General features: G+C 42.3%; 2 protein-coding genes across 2 annotated transcripts; one reads left to right on the plus strand and one right to left on the minus strand.

Moving 5' to 3' along the window:
* Positions 1-1,952: 1,952 nt before the first annotated feature.
* On the plus strand, positions 1,953-17,121 carry Kr-h2 (transmembrane protein 33-containing Krueppel homolog 2). Its single transcript, XM_075688696.1, has 8 exons — positions 1,953-2,108; positions 2,315-2,463; positions 2,558-2,652; positions 2,760-2,944; positions 4,695-4,762; positions 4,832-4,965; positions 7,683-7,766; positions 14,851-17,121. Exons 2-8 carry the CDS (start codon positions 2,401-2,403, stop codon positions 14,981-14,983), a joined length of 762 nt encoding a protein of 253 aa, XP_075544811.1. The 5' UTR covers positions 1,953-2,108; positions 2,315-2,400; the 3' UTR covers positions 14,984-17,121.
* A 554-nt stretch (positions 17,122-17,675) lies between these two features.
* Positions 17,676-19,374, minus strand: LOC142578186 (uncharacterized). The gene is made up of 4 exons (XM_075687588.1): positions 18,979-19,374; positions 18,131-18,198; positions 17,971-18,066; positions 17,676-17,846 (listed from the first exon to the last, which is right to left on the minus strand). The coding sequence occupies exons 1-4, from the start codon at positions 19,085-19,087 to the stop codon at positions 17,676-17,678; spliced, it is 444 nt and encodes a 147-aa protein (XP_075543703.1). The 5' UTR covers positions 19,088-19,374.

A 19,374-nucleotide genomic window follows, 5' to 3' on the forward strand; every position in this document is an offset into this window, starting at 1 on the left:
AGATAATTTATTTTACGTAATATCGACGCAACATTCGCAAAATCGTAGAGTCAGCCCAAGTGCGTAAACATTACGGGAAATTCGGAAGAACTGAAAGGTATGCGAAATGTCTCGCTGACATTACATACCGTGTCAACTGCTCATCGATTGACCCACCGTGGTTGTTTAGTGGGCGGCTATGGTATTGGGCTGCTAAGCACGAGGTCGCGGGCTCGAATCGCGAACACGACGGCTGCATATATGGTTCACTGCGGGAGCCATATATACAGTAACTATACAGCGAACGGGTTCGTCGCGGCCCCCGTGGCGGTCATGGTATCGACGCTACATAGCAGACATCAACTGACATGTTGGGCTTAAGAACAGCGTGAATGACAGGACGATAGCAGATACAACATACACAGCGTTGTGTACGTCGACTCCGCTTTCGTCCTCTCCTTCGCGCTGTTTTTACCTCCTTCATCATGAACCAACCAGCCGTAACCCAGGAAGCACAAGCTGTCTACTAGCCATCTTGATACAGCTTGAGCAAGCTAGAAGCAGCCAGAGCTATGTCAAGCTATAGTTTAGAGATATTCAAGATGGCTAGCACTTGATGTCTCCAAGCCATATGCTTCTTGCCTCATAATTTCGAAGGCGTTGCTGTGATACGTTTTACAAGGCCGAGCACGTCATTGTAACGTCACGTGTCCTGCGATTCAACAAGGACTAAACCTTTTGATGTCTCAGCAAGGTCCGCATGGTGGCTGATCGACGCGTTCGTCATTGACATCTGCAGCGCGGATCTTGTCGTAATGTGCCATTTTGTTTGCTGGCATGAAAGAGTCAAACAAAGCGTCACGAACGCTTCTACCAATGAGATGCATTTTACGGTGACGCTATGTCGTGGCTTTCTCGGGCTTTCATTTTCTCTGGTGTCCATGTATGTTCTCCCGGGAGCATATAGAGGAACACTTTTTCCCTTAGACGATAGACTGCAGGCTCCCTTACTGTATGCAGTAACTATACTTTTCTCTTAGTTTCTCGCTTAGGTTTTCTCTTAGTTCTGTGCTATAGGTCGTCTTTTACGAGTTTTCCTGCTATGAATGGTACAATAAATCAAGCTAATGCTTACGAATATCAACCCAAAATTGTTTCTCATACAATTCTTCTTCTTTTTCTATTTTGATTTTGTTGTTTAATTTAATTAATTAATTTATTTGTTTATTTGTAATGGCTAACTACCAAGACTGGGGAACTTTATGCACTACAGTGAAAACGATGTTATGGAAGAGCGTAGGTTAGGGCGGGTTGGTAATTCATAACTGAGGTTTTTTAGCGCACGAAAAGGGACAAAGGAAAAGGACAAGGAAAAGGGAAAAGCGCTGTGTCCGCGTCTTGCCTCTGTCTCTCGTCCCTTTTCGTGAGCTAAAAAACCTCAGTGATAATAATAACATTTGGGGTTTCACGTGCCAAAACCACTTTCTGATTATGAGGCACGCCGTAGTGGAGGACTCCGGAAATTTTGACCACCTGGGGTTCTTTAACGTGCACCTAAATCTAAGCACACGGGTGTTTTCGCATTTCGCCCCCATCGAAATGCGGCCGCCGTGGCCGGGATTCGATCCCGCGACCTCGTGCTCAGCAGCCCAACACCATAGCCACTGAGCAACCACGGCGGGTAACCTCAGTGATGTTATGGAACTTGTCATACTGTACATGCTTCGAGAAGGGCTGCCCTTTAACGTTGGAAGCTTTCGGCAGAGGAAAGTCAAGGGCTCCAGACTGGCATCACAAGCATCGGAACGCTATGCGCAATAAGAAAAAAGACGACTACAGCCTCGAGGTTGTAGAGCCTGGCTTCCTGGCGTTGCAAAACGCAAGGGACCTTAGCCACACCATTGGCCACACAGCCCATGCTGCGTTCCTGTCGCTTAGAATAATCCGCGAAAACTAGTCGATGACGCGTGCGCAGTCTGGCTACATTGAATCGAATTTTCAGCTGTGGGTATGTGCAACGGGGGTATGTGAATAGCAGCACTTTTGCGGTAGAGCAAACTCCTTTTCAGCGCAAAAATGTGTTGCAGTTTCTGAGCCACCGGATTTTCAGAGGCTGAGTTTCATTCTCGGTATGTGTTTCACTGCTGTTACACTGACTAAACCTCAGTTGTCGCATTACTTAGCGTCGACGCTGAGGTTTATTCCCAGTCGCGTGCAGCTAAACTGTTGATAACATAAGCGCGACTTTTATTTTCCTTTCCTACCCCACATTGAGACTGAACTTAAGCGCAGAGTTAAGTGCACGCAGTTTTTGCAACGCGCCTTTTCATTTCAGAGCACACTGAACAGTAGCAGGATTATTCTGGAAATCGAATATTTAGGACCAGCGTCTATTCGCCAGACCTACTTACCTGCGGCAAAATGGGTGACGAAAACACGGAAAGGTCGACGTCCGCCACACCACGCGGTTTATCAGAAGTCATTGTGAGTATCAACTTTGCTATCAACTGCTCCGTTATTCACACATGAGCCCTCGTTACTTGTGCGAGCGATCCCGCGTCTGCCGATTTCCTTCCAGAACCACATGTCCATCCACAAGATCGAAAGCTTGCTGTGGTTCACGCGTATGTGTTCCGTGGTGTTCACGCTTCTGTACATCATTCCACTGCTCGAGTAAGTATGCTCCGACGGTGCTTTTCCCATGCCCTACTTTTCGCACTGAATTCGGCTTAGCGGCGTTTCGATCGACGACATTCCTTACTTTATTTTCCTCGTTCCAGTGCCAACCCATACACCTGTTACCAGCGCGCTTTGATAAGCAGCGCTGCCACAAGTGCGCTGCGGTTACACCAGCGGATGCCGAGCATTCAGCTCTCTAGAATGTTCTTGAGCCAGCTGCTGATTGAGGACAGCTGCCACTACCTTTTCTACTCACTCATCTTCTTGTTTGCCCAGCCCATGACATGTATCCTTGGAAAGGTTCATTTTGCTTCAGAAGTTTTCAAAATACACAGCTCTGTCGTCTTTACCGCTGAAAAAAATAACATTATGTAGTTGTTTTGTGCACCCAAAGTTAGGGGATACAAACTGCCAGGCGTACAAAATAACACAGAAATGTATACAATGGAATGCAAAAGGAGTACAAAAGAGTACAAGCATGGTTTTGGGTATGCTTGGGCCCACTATTTCTAAGGCTTCCTAATGTCCGTGGAGAGATTAATATTAATAGACAGAGTGGATATAAGAAACTGGCAGTCATAGTGGAGTTTTAGTAAGCCCAGAGTTCATAATGTGGCACGACCCAGGCTATTACATCTTAATTAGTTGCACCATTGCCAAATTAACAAAATACTTGTTACTTCCCTCCATATTTTCCTCATAATTGTTCTAGCCAGGCACCAATTATCAGCCACTTGCTTTTTTTCCTTTCTGAAAACCAGATGTGCAAGTGAAATTCGTAAAACTCGAAATAGTGATCATTGGTGTCGCTTTCTATGTCCTAATGGACAAATTTGGAAACTAAAGTTCTGCATCAGTCATGCCAATCATCAACATTAAATTTTTGCATCTAAACATGCTCAGTCATCTACTGTAGTCTGAAAGATATGTTGCATTGTGAATTAAAACTGAATTGGTCATAGCTTGGAGATCAAAGTGTGTTCGAGGGCACCTCACTAAGTTCGGGCACTGCAAACAGGCAAGTGCAGCACTTTGATCACGCAGTGGCAATCGTGTTCTTGAAGTATGGCATGGCTGTATGGCATGAAACAGCCGAAATTTCGAACAGAATCCTGTGCACCTTTCCTCTCAAGGGAGCTGCTCTTCCAGGCAGAAAGCCAAGATCGCACGTACAAATGCCTCTTGTGTAAAACACACTGCTTGGGATGTCACCAATTGTTGCACGGGACCTCGGTAAATTGTCCAATACAGAACCCACAATATACTGCCACTGGTAGTGCACTGCATATAAAAAGAGGAGGACAAGGAAAAAAGGAGGCGGGTCTTGCAGCATAGACATGACACAGTCCCTCAGCTTCAATGTGGTAGAAGGCACAGAAGAAAAGGCACTTGTGAACACTAATTTTTGTTTTTTAATTATGGGGTTTTGTGTGCCAAAACCGCTTCCTTATTACGAGGCATGCTGTAATGTTGGACTCCAGAAATTTGTACCTCCTGGGGTTCTTTAACATGCACCTAAATCTGAGCTTTTGCATTTTGCCCCCATCGAAATGCGGCCGCCAGGGCCGGGATTCAATCCCGCGACCTCATGCTTAGCAGCCCAATACCAAAGCGTCTAAGCAGCCACGGCTAATTGTGAACACTAGTAGCGGTAGGCGGCAAAAGTCCATGTTGGCAGTGAAGCTTGCCTCCTGGCATTAAGGCAACGCAGCATTTCAATTTCTTCTATCTTCTCTAATAATGAGCCAATCTGAAGAATGTTTGTGGTAAGGCACACCCTAGACAGTTCCCTACAGCTTCCAGTGTTTAACCAGAGTTTGCAGTGGGGCCTGGTGTGGAGCCCTTTGAGAAGCATGTCATTGTCTGGAATAACTGAATGACCACGTTTATGACCTGTACATACTATCCCTCCCCAGTTCCCAGTTGGCTGTGTTCCCAGCATTTCAATTGCACAGCTGTGTCGCTCTTACCCATGGTGCGTGCTACACATTTCTAAATTTGCTATGCTGTTTTGGAACCTTGACTTAACTGTGCAGTGGTGCTGCTGCCTGTGTTTCTCTTCTCTCTCCTCCACTCCGCGAGCTTTTCACTGACCTTGCTGGACGTAAGTACTTCTCATTGAAGCTACCACATATGCAGACATTGCCAATGTTTGGTGTTTTCCATCATGCAGAAGTTTGGTGGCCGTTCTGGTCTTCTTGGCACCTGGTTGGTGAACCTGCTGGACCACCAGGGAAGAAACATCCTTCGACTTGTGGCATTCACTGAAATCTTTCTCATGCCACTGACAGTGTTCAGCGTTCTGTCGTACGTATTAAGGCTTCTGTATTGCATTAAAAGAGTATTGACATGAGCTTTTACTTTCTTTTTGTGCTAAATAAAGGTACGAATGAAGTCTTGAAAAAAAAAAAGATACTGGGAAGTGTCAACTTCGTACTTGTTTAGTATCATACTTTTTTTCGTGTGAGAAGTGTGGAGTAGAGTTCTTGCAACTTCGAAATCATATGCTAGTACTTCTTTAAAATGCTGTTGTATCTGACTTGTAAGAAAGATTATGTACAAGCATAAAGTCAGAACATGAGCAAGCTTATCTTGAAGTAAGAAAGCTGAAGTTTTGGCTCTTAAGATACTTCCTCTATATTGTCTAACTCATCTCTATAATTTATGGTGGATATGGTGTCCAGCTGCTGAGCACAGGGCTGCAGTATGAATTCCTGGCCATTGCAGATGCATTTTTAAGGCATTTATGTGCCGTGTTTTTGGTGCACATAAGATACCTAAAGCGGTTGAAATTAATTCAGAACCCCTCACCACAGTGTATCCCGTAGACCACATGTTGGTTGTAGGTTTGGGCAAGTTTATATAGCATGATTTCATGATACAGCATGCTTAGTCAGGTTCCATGCGTTATTATGGAATTTATGTGTAGGTTTTAGGCATTAAAACCCAGAATTTGCTCTTTACATTTCATGCTAATGTGTAGTGCGTTTACTGAAGAATTCATCACTACACAAAGAGTAGTGAATTTGTACACAACGTCAAATGCTTGTGAGGATACAAGCATTTTTTCTTCTTGTAAGCATCTTTAGGCTTATTGGACTGCCTTGTCAAATGTTTCATATACGGTGTAATGACGGAGAGAGCCTAACCATCGCCTTCCTCATGCTTGTGCTATGTTGAAACTGCTCAGTGCTGGTCCTGCCACTTATAGTAATAAACACTGTTGCAGCAGTACCATCCCCGAGCAAAATTTGCTGTCAAGCTGTGATTACTTCCTTACGTTAGGTACCATACGTGAAAATTGAAAATTGATGTGTTTGCCATCCTGGAGCAGCAAGATGTGTTTGCCGTCCTGAGACACACTGCACAGGAGGTTCCAGGATTAAATTTGGCCATCTGGAGTTCATTAAATGGACACTAAAGAGGAACACAAAATTTGTGTAGACTGATAAAGTATTCTTTGCTCTCGTTAATTTCACTGAAATAGGTTACAGCAGGTGTACTGTGTGTATAGTGTGGTATGGTGTGGATAATTGATATGATAGGTTTAGATTGACTAATATTTAGTGTGATGTAGGACCACCAGTGGACGCATTTACTTAAAGCTAGGAGGAGAAGAAAGTGCCGAGGAAATACGAAAAAACAAAGTCTTCACTATGACACATTGGGCGTATATAACTTCAATAACGGGGCAATAAGAGCAGGTGCACCTAAGTAACTTGTTCATTACTAGAGCTGGCATTATCGCACCTGAGGTTTTACGAGTATGTGCCTTTTAAACAGCTGTTTCCTTTTATATGGCTTTATTTACATGCTAATTTCTAAAAATATAAGTACTGCATTGAACTTTGGCTCCTTTGGTCCTTTATTACATGGAGAGCTATTAAAAGCAGTGTGCCTTCAAACAGTGCTGCTATAAAATATTTTGTACCTCTAAATGCTTGTATTTTGATACTCTCAGTGGGAAATTAGAAAAAAAAATATTTTTTTTTCCTCAATGCTGGAAATTTTGATGTGCCATAGTTTGAATGCACACTTTTGCCATTTCTTTTATGAAATGTAAGTAACGTATATTTAAGAGGTGCTGGATTTGTTCTGCATCATTGGATAAATTTTAGGACTTGCTGTTACATGCCTGTCAAGTGGCTAATGTTGAAACACTACCATTCAGAGCAAGAAAAATAGCACTAACGTGGCAGACACAAGAAAGTTGATGGGACAAACACTTGTGCATTAGCTTTTACAGTAGCTTTGCACAATAGCTTGTAGAATCGTACAGAGCATCATCTTTCTTGTGTTTGCCATGTTAACGCAAGGGTTATTGCTTTACATAAGATCTAACTTGCCCAAGAAGAAGTTCTGTTCAAATGCCATAATATTTGTGCTTTCAAGAACTGCTGTGACTGTGTTAGACTAGTTTTCACTTCCTTCTAATTACAGTGTTGCTTTGATCACACCACATGTAAAAACTGGTTATCAAGAAATCTTTCTAATATTTTTTTTTTGTTTTTCACCTTGCCATAAGGTAGCCCTGCTCAGAATAAAAAAGGTCATAATTAGAAAAAAAAAAAAAAACTTGCAGGTTCAAGAAGTTGGTGTGCTGACCATCATCTATCCTTAATGAGGACACAATAACAAACTATTCTATTCTATGCTGTGACAGCGCTCTTGTAAAACAAATGTATGTGTTATATATCTTGAAACCTGTTAGTTTCACATTCCTTGTATGCCTTTCTCTAACAGCTATTGTAGTGCTTCTGTTTGTGAGTATATCTGTCCTAAAGCTTTTCTGTATTACTGGTTATATTTTGTTCCCCCCTACGTGGTGCCTTTATGGTGATGTAGGTACTCTGTAAAAGAATAAATAAATAAATAATACAAAGCTACATTTAGGACTACCAGTGGCAATTTAGGTTTAATGTCACATTTTGCAGAAATGTGTTATTGTGGTCTTATTTATGAGCATTTTCTTAGGTGTAGCTTGGAGAGGCAAGTGCAAGTACATGGTTTATATGGTTTTGCAGTGGACGGAGCAGTTTGCTGACTCCATTTGTTTACTACCGCTTTCTGAGCCTTCGTTATTCCTCTCGTCGCAATCCCTACACAAGGTACGTACAGTTCCATATGCCAATCACTACCTCCTTCTATGCTAGATTTGTGGCTTAACTCCTTCGTTACTGCTAGAAATGTGCTCATTTTCTGTGCTTTTATGTTCTATAATTTTAATTCAAGACGTACTATAGTAGTCACAACATATGCTGGGATGCACAAAATTATGGCTTGATCACTGATGTTTTGAATCGTGATCACTGGTGCCTTGAGGTGAAGCTTCAAAGAAGCACCTCAAGGAACACAAAGTAGTGATTTTCTATTTTGAGTAAAGTATTCATTGGAAAAAAATCTGAAGTATACAAAATATGCACCTGGTTCCTAGTTCCCAACTTTTGTAAATCAGATCAAGCAAAAAAATTCTGATGAAGATTTATTGGCATCAATACAAGTCATAGTGATGCCCATGCTATGCGAGAAAGGAGTTGCTTTGCAAATGTGGAAACAGGTAAGTTCCTATTGTTCAGGGAGCATTTCTTTTTACTCATTGCAGCAGGCACCTGGTTTGTTTTTTACTGCATTCTTTAGGCTCGCAAAGCAGTTGCCAGTTCAGGGAGAATGCCGGTGCCTCCTCGTACTTGGTTGTTGCCTTTAATCAGCTTTTCTGTAGAAGCAAGGTGGTGTAGTGTGTGTTCAACTGTCACTGGAGCCTCCACATGCTTTGCTCAGTCTGTACAGTGCTGTACAGTAATGTGGAGTGTTGCACAATATTGCACAGTAATGAACAAGGGCATTTGAACAGGTGGTGTTCAAAATGGTAGGAGATTTAGATTACGGAAGAGTGCACATTTGAACTGGTTGGTTCATGATTACAAGAAGAAAACAGCGCTAAATGACAGGATGGAGAGGGACACAGACCGCACTGTTTTCTGCTTGTAATCATGAACCAACCAGCCCAAATGTGCACTCTTCCGCAGTCTGATCTCCTACTATTTTGAACACCACATGTGCAAATGCCCTTATTCATTAGTGGCCTGTGTCCCTCTCTCTGCTGTGGTCCGTGTCCTTCCCTTCATCCTGTTGTTTAGCGCTGTTTTCTGCTTGAGATTAGACTGCTAGTCAAGCTTCGGTTGAAGGTTAGTCTGATATCGACTGCATGCTCTTCTGTGAGTGAAAACCCCACAAGACAGGAAGGATTGCTCATAATAGCTTATGCATACGCTGTCGAAGTGCCGATGGATAATAACAACCCACAGTGAGGAAAATAAAGTTGCACTTGATATTAATTTAGCATAATTCTCAAATTGTCACGCACTCATGAGCATCTGCTGTTGTTTGAGATATTGTTAAAACAGCCTATACGGTGGAGCAGAAAATTGACAACCCGAGACGAGCTTCTGTGTCTTTACTGCTGCTGTCGCATAAAAATTAAGTTGCAGAGTCAACCAAAGTGCAAATTTTGCATCTTTTTCTTGAAGTGCTAGGAGCACTGGAAGCTAGTTTCGACAATACCCCCAGTCGAAGTGTTATTTTTCCAGGCTCCCCAACCTGTCAAAAATTGGAAACTTTGACAGATAGTTAAAATTCAGTCATCATTTCAGACAATGCAAATGATGCTGCTAGTAGAAGAATTTCAGCAGAAATGCTTAACTGTGCATTGAAAAACTGTCGATCAAATTTATCGGTTTTTATAGGTGTGGTATTGAAAGAGTCAGGGGCCAATGCTTTGCATTTCTGCACTAATGTTTGCCCTATAGATGTGCAGATGCATGCCTGAAACAGCATTAGTTTGAGATAGAATTCATCACTTGAAACGCTCATTGGCAGTAACACACCAGACTGTCATGGAGAGCGTGGAAGAGCTCAAGATGCAGTTACAAAGTGCAAGTCATTTGAGTGTAAAGGACTGCTGCACTGAGTTGGCCGAGTGGTAAAGTAAGTTCATGCTTACACACAGAACCAGGCTTCTTAGTGTTTCTGTGGAACTTGCTCAGCAGTAAACAGGGCCCTACAGTTGAAGGCAACTTCAGAAAAATAGGGGCGTTTACTCCTCCAAGGCGGATGCACACAAGCCTCCACAAATAGGCGCGCACTCTAGACTGGCGTCACGAGCCGGACGGCCGATGACCCCGCCAATGGAGAAGGTGGCCGCCCGTGCTTCGAACTGGGCCGAGTCACCTCTGTCGTGTGCGTCTGCCCCTCGTCAAAGCGAATTCTTAACTGTTTGTGGTGGTCTACCATGCCGGAAATATTATTGCGAGCTTACGATGCACCATTCGTGCCACATGCGTTTATTCTGAGCCGTGATCCGCCGACCAAAGATTGCAGCGAGCATCGCTGATGCTACGGTACGCGTCATCAGAAAACAGGACCCCACGGCGACACACTGTTACAAACAAACATCCTACGTGTTTGTTCCATGGTGTTTTGTTTTGTTCCAAAGTGAATTTACGACGAGGAAAGTTTGCCAAAGTCTGGTTCCTACTGTTAGTGGCGGGCGTGTTCGTGTACCGTCTCTCTGTAAAAAAAAAGAGTGAAAAAGAAAAAAAACCTATCACATTCTTGAAAATAAGTTTGGGAAAACATAAAACCAAAAAATATATGAATTTTCTGCTATTTAAAACCAAGAGTATTTGTTTAAAACAATGAATGAAGCACTTTTTGTACCTTTCCTGCCTTGATCGTCTTCTCGACCAGGTTTGTAGTGGTTTCGATAAACACATTTTTTTAGGTACTTGTTAAATAGCAACTGATTCATCTTAAGCTTGGAAAATGAGTAGTAAATGTGCCGTGTCCATGTAAACCAGCGTAAAAGCCATGCAGAGCTGCTCCATTTTTTCCCCTTTCAATGAAGCTAAAAAGCAGAGGACGTGCAGTGTTGTAGAAGGCACGGGGTTATTTTTCTCTTGAGATCCGGTAGGTGCTGTAGCATTCCAATTACGAGAGCTCTACCAAACCAGTCATCAAAATACAAGTCTTTATTTATACTGAGAATTATGCATTTTAGAAGCACGGTTTTTTGAGCGGGACTATTTTAGTCACAGTGGCTGTCGCGCTTTGGTCATCTGGGTGGGGCCTCCCCTTTTTTTCTATAGTTGTACCTTACTATAGTTGTATTGCTATTTTCTCTTCTTCTTGTGCAGCTTGCTGTGCCAACTTCTTGATAAGTTGTGTTACCAATTGCTAACTTATAGCATCATCTCTGCAGCCACAAAATTTACCAATGTTATTCCATTGTACAAGTTGGGGCACTAAGCACTAAATACATACCTGTATTGTTGATAAATTAGAAAATATATTGTGTGAACCTGAAATGGAAAGCTTTAGAATCAAACAATCTGTTTTGTAATGTTCTGCATGGTCTCAGGTAGGCTATAATACATCTAGCCTATTTATGTCTGACTTTGATGGATATCACCTACACCTCATCTTTGGAAGGCACATTGATGTGTACAGGCGCCCAAATCTTAAACTGGCGTGCGCGAGCGGCGACTTTTCCGTGCGTCAGTGCCGTATGACGAGGCGAGGCTGGAAACAGCTTAGCAGACGATGGGCCCAGCTGAGCGCGCTTTGTCCGCATGCGCTTAGCCTCAGACTCTTTCCAGCCGCGCGCCGTCATACGGCGCTGACGCACGGAAAAGTCGCCGCTCGCGCACGCCAGTTAAAGATTTGGGCGCCTGTACATTTCTTGAGGGTGACTGGCCTGGGTGAATGCCTTTCACTTGGCAAGGCCCCCAGCAAATGTGCGCAAACTCAGCATGTCTTTCCTTCCCCCTCTCCTCTCTCTATCTCATCTTTCCATTCCCCTTTCCTGTCCCCCAGTTTAGGGTAGCCAACCAGACACATTTCTGGTTAACATTCCTGCCTTCTCTCTTCCTTTCCTCCTCCTCCACATTGATATGTGTGATTTGTGGATAATATGGATATCAGAAATGTGCGAACCTAAAATTGAAAGCTTTACATCTAGCCTGTTTATGTTAGACTTTGATGGATATGCCACACATGAATATTGGGAAACCCATGGATGTGTGATTGGTGGATAGCGCGGATATCAGACATCCAGTCTATGCTTTTTTTTCTTAAACCCAATTATCTTGCTTCTTCAGCATGTGTTAGTAAAAAGTTAAACCTACTAATTCACAATACCCTCTTTATCATTCTCCATTTGTGCTTTCTTGTATTTGATCAGACACATTGTGATAATTTTGCTCCTGTAAAGTCTTAACATTTAGAAGATACAGTTGGGCATATCTCCATGCTTTCTGCTAGACTTGCTACTTTTATTGCTTTATTTAAATTGCATTCTATATAATACAACATCTAATAGCCTTTTATACAGAGTCCGGTCTCTTGCATGATTAATTAAGCCTATCTGAGAATCGGTTGACTTCCCTTGTTTGAGCATACATCAAAGTAAACAACAATGTTGTTAAGTTGCTGTGACATTTAACAGGGCTTCACACTGATCTTTACTTGCAACAGCAGTGGTTCACCATTAGAAATAATTGTTACTACATGCAATAACTGTTGATATTTTGCTTGCAGATAATTTGCCATGGTCCATGCATTACAACATTTGATGACAAAACATTAAACAAAACCCTATTACTTGCAGTGTACATTAACTAAATTTCCAATGTGTAAGTAATGAATTTGCTGATGTTTAGTCAAACCTCATTAGAATAATGTCGCATTTTACACAAAAATGGCTTCCTAAGCTATATCAGATGTAGTTATATCCGATATTCATTTTAAGCTATATTCATAAGAAGATCTATTACACTGTAATAGCAGCAAGACAAAAGTTGTTACAGCGAAGCTGTCTATGGGTTCCCTCCGAGAAAACCATGGCAGCGAACAGAAAACACGTTGCGGCAAAGCCAACTTTCTCACGAGTGCTCTGTCGCTCTCAATCTAATGTAGTTATCTTGGAAAGAAATCATACTGAAATTGGCCGCGAAGATGACTCTATCATTATGCTGAGTTTCATTTACTTGTCATAATTAGTTCACAGTGAAGTTGTAAACGTTACAGAATTGCCATCTGCTGTCAATACATGGGCACCTTTGGAGAGAGTATGGTTACCGAAAATGGCTGTAACTCTTGCTTTACCGAAACTATCCTGAAGCAAATTATATGACAATTAGTCACTAAGATGACTCTAACATTATGTGGAGTTTCATTTACTTTTCATAATTACGTAGTTCACAGTGAAGTTGTAAATATTGTGGAATTCCCGTCCACTGTCAATACATGGGCATCTATGGGAGGGAAATGAACAGCCCCATGTTTGTCTACTAGAATAAAACTCTAGTCCTTCCAAGTTTCATTCACCTAATTAACTAGGAAGTATGCTCAATTGCAAATTACAAACAAATATGTTTTGTTTCTTGTACTCCGTTGGACTGCGCCCTGGTCAATGCATATTGTTGCCCGCGTCGAGGCTTGGTTTAATGGCACTGCATCTAAACGGCACTCCATCGCAGCTGTGTCGACAACACCTGTGTCTTTAGAGTGGCCTCGTAAAAGCCCTCCGGCGTTAGCTCTGTGTATGTGTGACGTAGTATGTGCCAGATATTTTTGTATTTTGCGTAAATGACATATAGACAATTATATGTATAGTTACATACCAACAAAATTCTGCACCAACATAATTTATGCCACCATAGCAGCTTCTCTGGTCAGCCACCTTTACAGGGTGTAGTGGATCCTCATTATCTTTATTTGCTTCGTTATATCCATGTTCATTATATTGAGGTTCGACTGTAGTTCATTACGCGGCTGTGGGTGCTGCAGTTTCATGCCTTTTCATAGAAATCACTCAGTACACAATACAGCAGCTCATTTAACTTGGCACAAGCATTACTATGTGTTTTCACCCTTTGCAAACCTAGACATTGAATGACTTGGCTCTCTCCACATTGCATAGAATTATAACAAGGAGTTATATGATGCACTGCTTCATCTGGGTGCTGTGTATGACAACTCTGCTGTGATCCAGCTCAAAGTATCGCTTTCCTCTTGCACATTGGATTCACAAAATGCAAGTGCAATCCTAGTGTTAATTGACTGAGTGATGCAGATTGCTCTTTCAATATTACAGATGGAATTATCAATTTCTCATATACCATATGCTATGCTCATATAAGGACCACACTTTTGTGTCGAGTCTGGGTTTCTTGGGCACAGCCTGCACACAAGTGAAAAGTAAATTAAATGTGTATCTGCTTTGAAAAAGTCATGCTGTCTGGCATGAGCAACAACCTCGGGAGGCCTTCGTTTAGACTCATTTACTACTTAATCTGTTGTCGCTGGTGTGCAAACCATGGTGCACTTTTCTAAGATGAAACTGTCTACAGATGCGGTAACTGAGTTGCGCCGCATGTCAAGTCTTTCTTTTCCATTCTTTTTTTTACCTTAGTGTTGTTGTTTTTTCGGTGATGTCTGTTGCTGTTTGCTTTTCATTTTCGGTGGCCTTATGCTTCTAATATGTCCTAATGTGTTCTCTGCAATTTTGTAAATTACCAATGTTGTCACTATATATTCTACTTTTGTTTTATTTGTGTACAATGTCTAACCTGTGACCAATGCCTCTACGCCTGTGCCTTCCCCCCTCCATGTAAAACCCTCATAATGAGGGCCTTTGGGGGTATTTTGAATACATAAATAAATATGATGAAATAAATCTTTAGGGCTTTCACGTGAAACACGAATGGTATCTTATGGCTGATAGCTCCAGTATACATTTTAGTTTGCACAGCAGCAGTGAAAGCTCGCTGCACAAATGTCAAGCACGGGCAAAGCGTGGGAAATGCAAATGTGCTCAGACCGATGCACAGTGGCAGGCATTGCCCAACTCCTCTTTTTTAATGAGATTACATTAAAAAAAGGAGACTTAGTCATCTTACGCTTATGATTTATGTACACCCTTCGGTGTAGTAGTGATGGAAAAAGTATAAGGTTAAGAAGGAACACTACTATTTCAGAAAATGAAGCAGGGAGAGAGCTAGAGCTAGTAAATGAGGCCCCAGTGTTGTTCGAGATATATGGGAGCTCAGCAACTTGGTACTTGCTCCTGCTTCCTGTTCTTTATGACATGTTCCCAACCGACAGCGAAACATCTGCTCCCTTCCACCTGCACAGGACCGTCTTCCACGAGCTGCGTCTGGTGACAGAGTACTACGCATCAAGGCCAGGCTGCCCAATGTTCCTGAGGAACCTGCTCTACAAGACAATAAACGTGCTGTCCCAGCTGGCACCTCCGGTCCCCCAGTAGGAAGACACTGCTCTGCCAGTCTGGCTGAAGCCGCCACTGGACCACGAAACAAAAAGTTGTGCAGGGGGGGAGGGGGTCCTTTGAGGGAGGCCGTGCCCTGTGCAGCAAGCGGCAGAGAACTGTGTGTGTGCAGTCTGGGGGTGGGGGGGTCATGCAACTTTCATGGGCCTCTTCCCACCGTCTCTTTATTTGGTCTTCTGCACGCCGTATTCTTCAGCAGAGCTGCAGGGAGAGAATAAAAGAATCGGCAGTGTCAACTTCCTGGACATGCTCATGCATACAGCTACGGTCGTGCATGGTGGGTTGAGTTTGTTTTTTGTTTGAAAGCACAGGCGCCTCAAGTGTTTGTCAAATGTTTTTCTTGTATCTGTTTTGTTTGTTACAAGATCTAGCTGTCGTAATCCCGGTAGATGCCATTCCGGTATGACTTGCTGCGTTTGTGATGAAAATTAAAGGGAGAGTTAAATCATTAAAGAACAACATTGAATCGTTCCTCTGCCACCTATTGAATGATGAATGGTGTTGGTGATAGAGGGCACTAGTGTGTCAAGACTAATGGACAGATGCAGCTAGTCGAGCACATGCGCAAAGTAACATCCGTAAATGAAACAGCAGAGCAAGAAATGCTGACTGCCGTTATCTTGAAAGATCCAAGAACCATGTGTTGAACAGTTTAAGGGACTAGCATATGATGTGATCGTTGACTTAACCAGAGCACTTTTGCCAATAAACATGAGACTGTGTGTAAAAAAATGCTTGTCCTTTCTTCTTCTTCTCTACCTTATAACAGAACACTACACTGCTGCTCTTGGCTTTTCCTAACGTCAATGTACAGACACTCAATTCTTTATGAATACCATGTGAGCAGCAACCTGACAGTGTGTCAATGCTTTGTGGTGGGGTAGAGTAGTGAAATGCCAGGGTAGACGCATGTGCTTAATGCGCTTGCAACTTGCAGTATCGTCTGCTAGAGTGCTCCATTCGTTTTGACATGTCTGCCACGCCGTAAGGCAGTGACACACTTTCTGGTTGGCACGTACACAATAATAAAGAATTCAATGCCTGTACAATGAGTGGCGTTTTTATTCTAATTGCTTTCAAAAAATGTTTATACTTACTAATGCTTTGTTTGCACTTTGATTCTACTGCAAGATCACATTGTTCTAGTCTTTCTCGTTCAATAAAACACTTGCATCATTGTTTGCTTGGCTATTCCGGACTTGAAGAAACAACAGTGTATAAGTGAATTGCTGCACTGACTGGTTTCACCACCCTTCAGCAAGTAAAGAAAACAGCATCGATCATAAACGCACCAGGGCTGCTCTGTATTTCATATTTCATTAATGCAAAATCTTTATGATCCCAAAATGTTGGATTAATGAAATTATCGCATTAACAACAATCTTATGAATTTTGGATGGTAGCACCTGTCCCGTCCATTTTGTAGATTCTGCGCTAAAGTATTAATAAATCCTGTGAAGTTGCCCTACTGCCACCGGTTATTGGCACTGCAAGTTTAAACAGAGCGAAAAGATGACAAAGAACGCTTGCACAGAGGACAGCGCTGGCCCTGTATGTAAGTGTTCTTTGTCATTGTATTTTCATGCTGCTTAAGCTTTCAGTATGTTGCACCAGCTTGCCCAAACAGAAGTACTCCTTATCTGCACTGTTTTTCTTTTTAGTTGCTCGCACATGGTGGAATTAATCATTGTTCATGCAGCGTCTGAATAATGCTCGTACAACAGCACTTTTTCTGCTTTTACAGAAGAACTAGGCAGACAATGATGCGAAGTGTTATAACAAAAGATGCAGATTAAGAAAATACAATCTTGTAGCAAAAGTGGAAGTGCGAGCAGTGCAACACTAAAGCCAAAATTTTTACAAATTAGTACAAAAATGCCAGTTAGTGTATGTGTTTGGGCACAAATGCTTGTAAATAAAGCTTCACACCTTGTTAATTTTTGCGGTGTATACATGCAAGAACTCTTATGAGCTTCCTGCTGAAATGTTGCATATTGGTTGCACACAGAGAACATTGTTACCTGGGCGTAATTTGTGACCGTGCTATGAAGTTACGTTTTTTTTTTATATATATACCTACCTGCAGTTTTTCAATAAAATTGCCTGTGGCTGAGAGAGCAATTGTGTCATTAAATCAACTATCTGAAGATGCAGACATTACTCGTACGCAACAAATTGCAATGCTCAATTAATTCACGAAGTTCTACTGATTAACTTCATTTACTGAGCAGATGTAATTATTTGGAAGCTGTGCATAAATTGAGTCCTGTACACAAAGTAGAAGTTGTGAAAATAGCACCAGTTTTGAGAAAACGGCCCGAGGATCTTCCATGAAGTGCATTTGTGGGTACCTAAGCCACCCATGCATGCTGTAAGAAAAGTCAAGAAACGGCAGTGTATATTGTCAAGTGAATTGGGGATATCTCAAAACTGGCATTAGTCTGGACCTTTGATGATTGGCCGTGACTCCATTACTTCCAAGCTTCGATTCGATAATTGCAACATGTGCCATAAGGTGACACTAAAATTCTTTATAAAAATTTATGAATCACTTGTCTGAACAATGCGGTTTTGTGCCTAACAATAACGACATCTTAAGATAATCCAACTGACAAAACGAAATTGGGCTACCTGCTATGGGTGAGGTTTTGAAAGAATTCCTTCAGAATAATTAGAAAACGCACACATAAAAGCTACCTTGGGCTTGTTGGACTATAGGAAACCAGAAGTGCACATTAAACATCTTTACCTGGACGTATTTTGTGACCTCGTCAAGAGTCCAATCACGGCCTCCTTGGCTGTCTGCCTGGTCATCGACGCAGTCGTAGACGCGGTCCATTTTCTGGTACAAAAGAAAGCCTTAAAAGTCAGACAGCCTCTCGTGGACAAAAGTCCTAGCATCCTGCCTACAGTTTCTGGCATTGTGCAGCTACACGTCTTGCCCTAGTTGAAACTTGTTGACTTACTCTGCTGTCATCGTCGCAGAGCATGTCAAAAGCCTGATCACTGATTTTGCCAAACCTGTACTGTCTCTGGAGGCACTCTGTCACAATGGCTTCCAGCTGCAAATATGATAGCGTTTCATGAAGACAATTCTTTATTCACTGGAAGACTGAAGAAGCTTACTTCAATTTCCATTCGGTCGCCAACGCACATGATAGCATCTTTTCTGTCGGCGGCATTTTCATATTTACCTAGAAAGAAAAAATTTGATGTAAACATCACTGCAACAAATTGTAAATTAAAGCAACAACATTAACAAAGAACAGCTTTTCTGCAGGCTTACTGCATCAGAATGACGGGCACATATGCACATGGGTGGGCTTCAGTCCGAAAACACAGTTAACAATAGTGCACGCCACATATGAGGCTAACTATTGGACCGTGTCCTATACTGTACACTTCGATAAGCTCACTGTAACTGCAAATAGGAAAGAAATACCCTTAAATCAATGGTTAAGATATGGCAATGTTTTGAAATGTGGCACTAAATGTGCTATCACTTCATGGCACAGTATCAGCTCTAGTATTGTACAAGCTTCAAGAATTGTGGAGTTTTATTTCTTACATTACACTTGAACAAATTATTAACCACCTGAAATGAAACATTGTAGATTCAGATATGGCAGCTTGTTCTGTGTGTACTTGTTCAATAAATAAGTCTTCATTTGGCAATTCGTAACTTGCTATGCTTTGAAGCTGGTTTCGTACTGTTAGCTATCCAGGTCAGAGTGAGTTAACTATGTTATGCACTAATTATGCTCAGGCCAGTTATTTTTGCTTCACCGGAAGACCTACACCAACTTGCAAAGTAGGTGTATCGATCGAGTTATTTAGCTGCTGTCCGACAAGGAGATGAAAGTTGCGCTCTAACAGGTTTCGAAGGGAAAAAAAAACAACAAAAAGCTTGAGAGGCACGAGTTCCACGGCACTTGCACAAACATGGACACATGTGCACGCTGTTGCATACTAACGGCAGATGGTGGCCATGAGGTCGTCGAAGGGCAGCTCTTCTTCGCGTTGTTGGCCGGCGGTCCTCAGGGCGACAGCAGCGAGGATTAGCGTCGCCACAATTGACCTCATCTCGCCCGGCGATTCGGCGCTGCTCGTGGCCCCAGCTACCGCCCTTTCCTTGTTGATGTTGATGTTGAGTCCTTTCCATTTTCACATCAACTTCATCTTTGTTTCTATCTGCTCTAAGCATGCGGCGTTTATAAGCAACCGTGTTCGTTTCGCCTTGCTTTATGCAAGTGGCGTAGGCTACTAGCAAGAACTGCAACTCTCGTCCTTGTTTTTCATACACGTATCAGTAAATTTTAGCCCTCCAAAACATACGTTTACCGTAATCCTGAATTCGCTTTCCGGTACGA

The sequence above is a fragment of the Dermacentor variabilis genome, chromosome 4, assembly GCF_050947875.1.
Source record: "Dermacentor variabilis isolate Ectoservices chromosome 4, ASM5094787v1, whole genome shotgun sequence".
NCBI classification, from domain to species: domain Eukaryota; kingdom Metazoa; phylum Arthropoda; class Arachnida; order Ixodida; family Ixodidae; genus Dermacentor; species Dermacentor variabilis.

Excerpts from the sequence above, each read along its gene's own strand:
- Kr-h2 (XM_075688696.1), top strand. The coding sequence starts at position 2,401 with ATGGGTGACGAAAACACGGAAAGGTCGACGTCCGCCACACCACGCGGT. Across the intron at positions 2,464-2,557 it reads GCGGTTTATCAGAAGTCATT|AACCACATGTCCATCCACAA; the intron begins GTGAGTATCAAC and ends ATTTCCTTCCAG. Across the intron at positions 4,763-4,831 it reads TTTCACTGACCTTGCTGGAC|AAGTTTGGTGGCCGTTCTGG; the intron begins GTAAGTACTTCT and ends TCCATCATGCAG.
- LOC142578186 (XM_075687588.1), bottom strand. The coding sequence starts at position 19,087 with ATGAGGTCAATTGTGGCGACGCTAATCCTCGCTGCTGTCGCCCTGAGG. Across the intron at positions 18,199-18,978 it reads CCTCATGGCCACCATCTGCC|GTAAATATGAAAATGCCGCC; the intron begins GTTAGTATGCAA and ends TTTTCTTTCTAG. Across the intron at positions 17,847-17,970 it reads TCTGCGACGATGACAGCAGA|AAAATGGACCGCGTCTACGA; the intron begins GTAAGTCAACAA and ends CTTTTGTACCAG.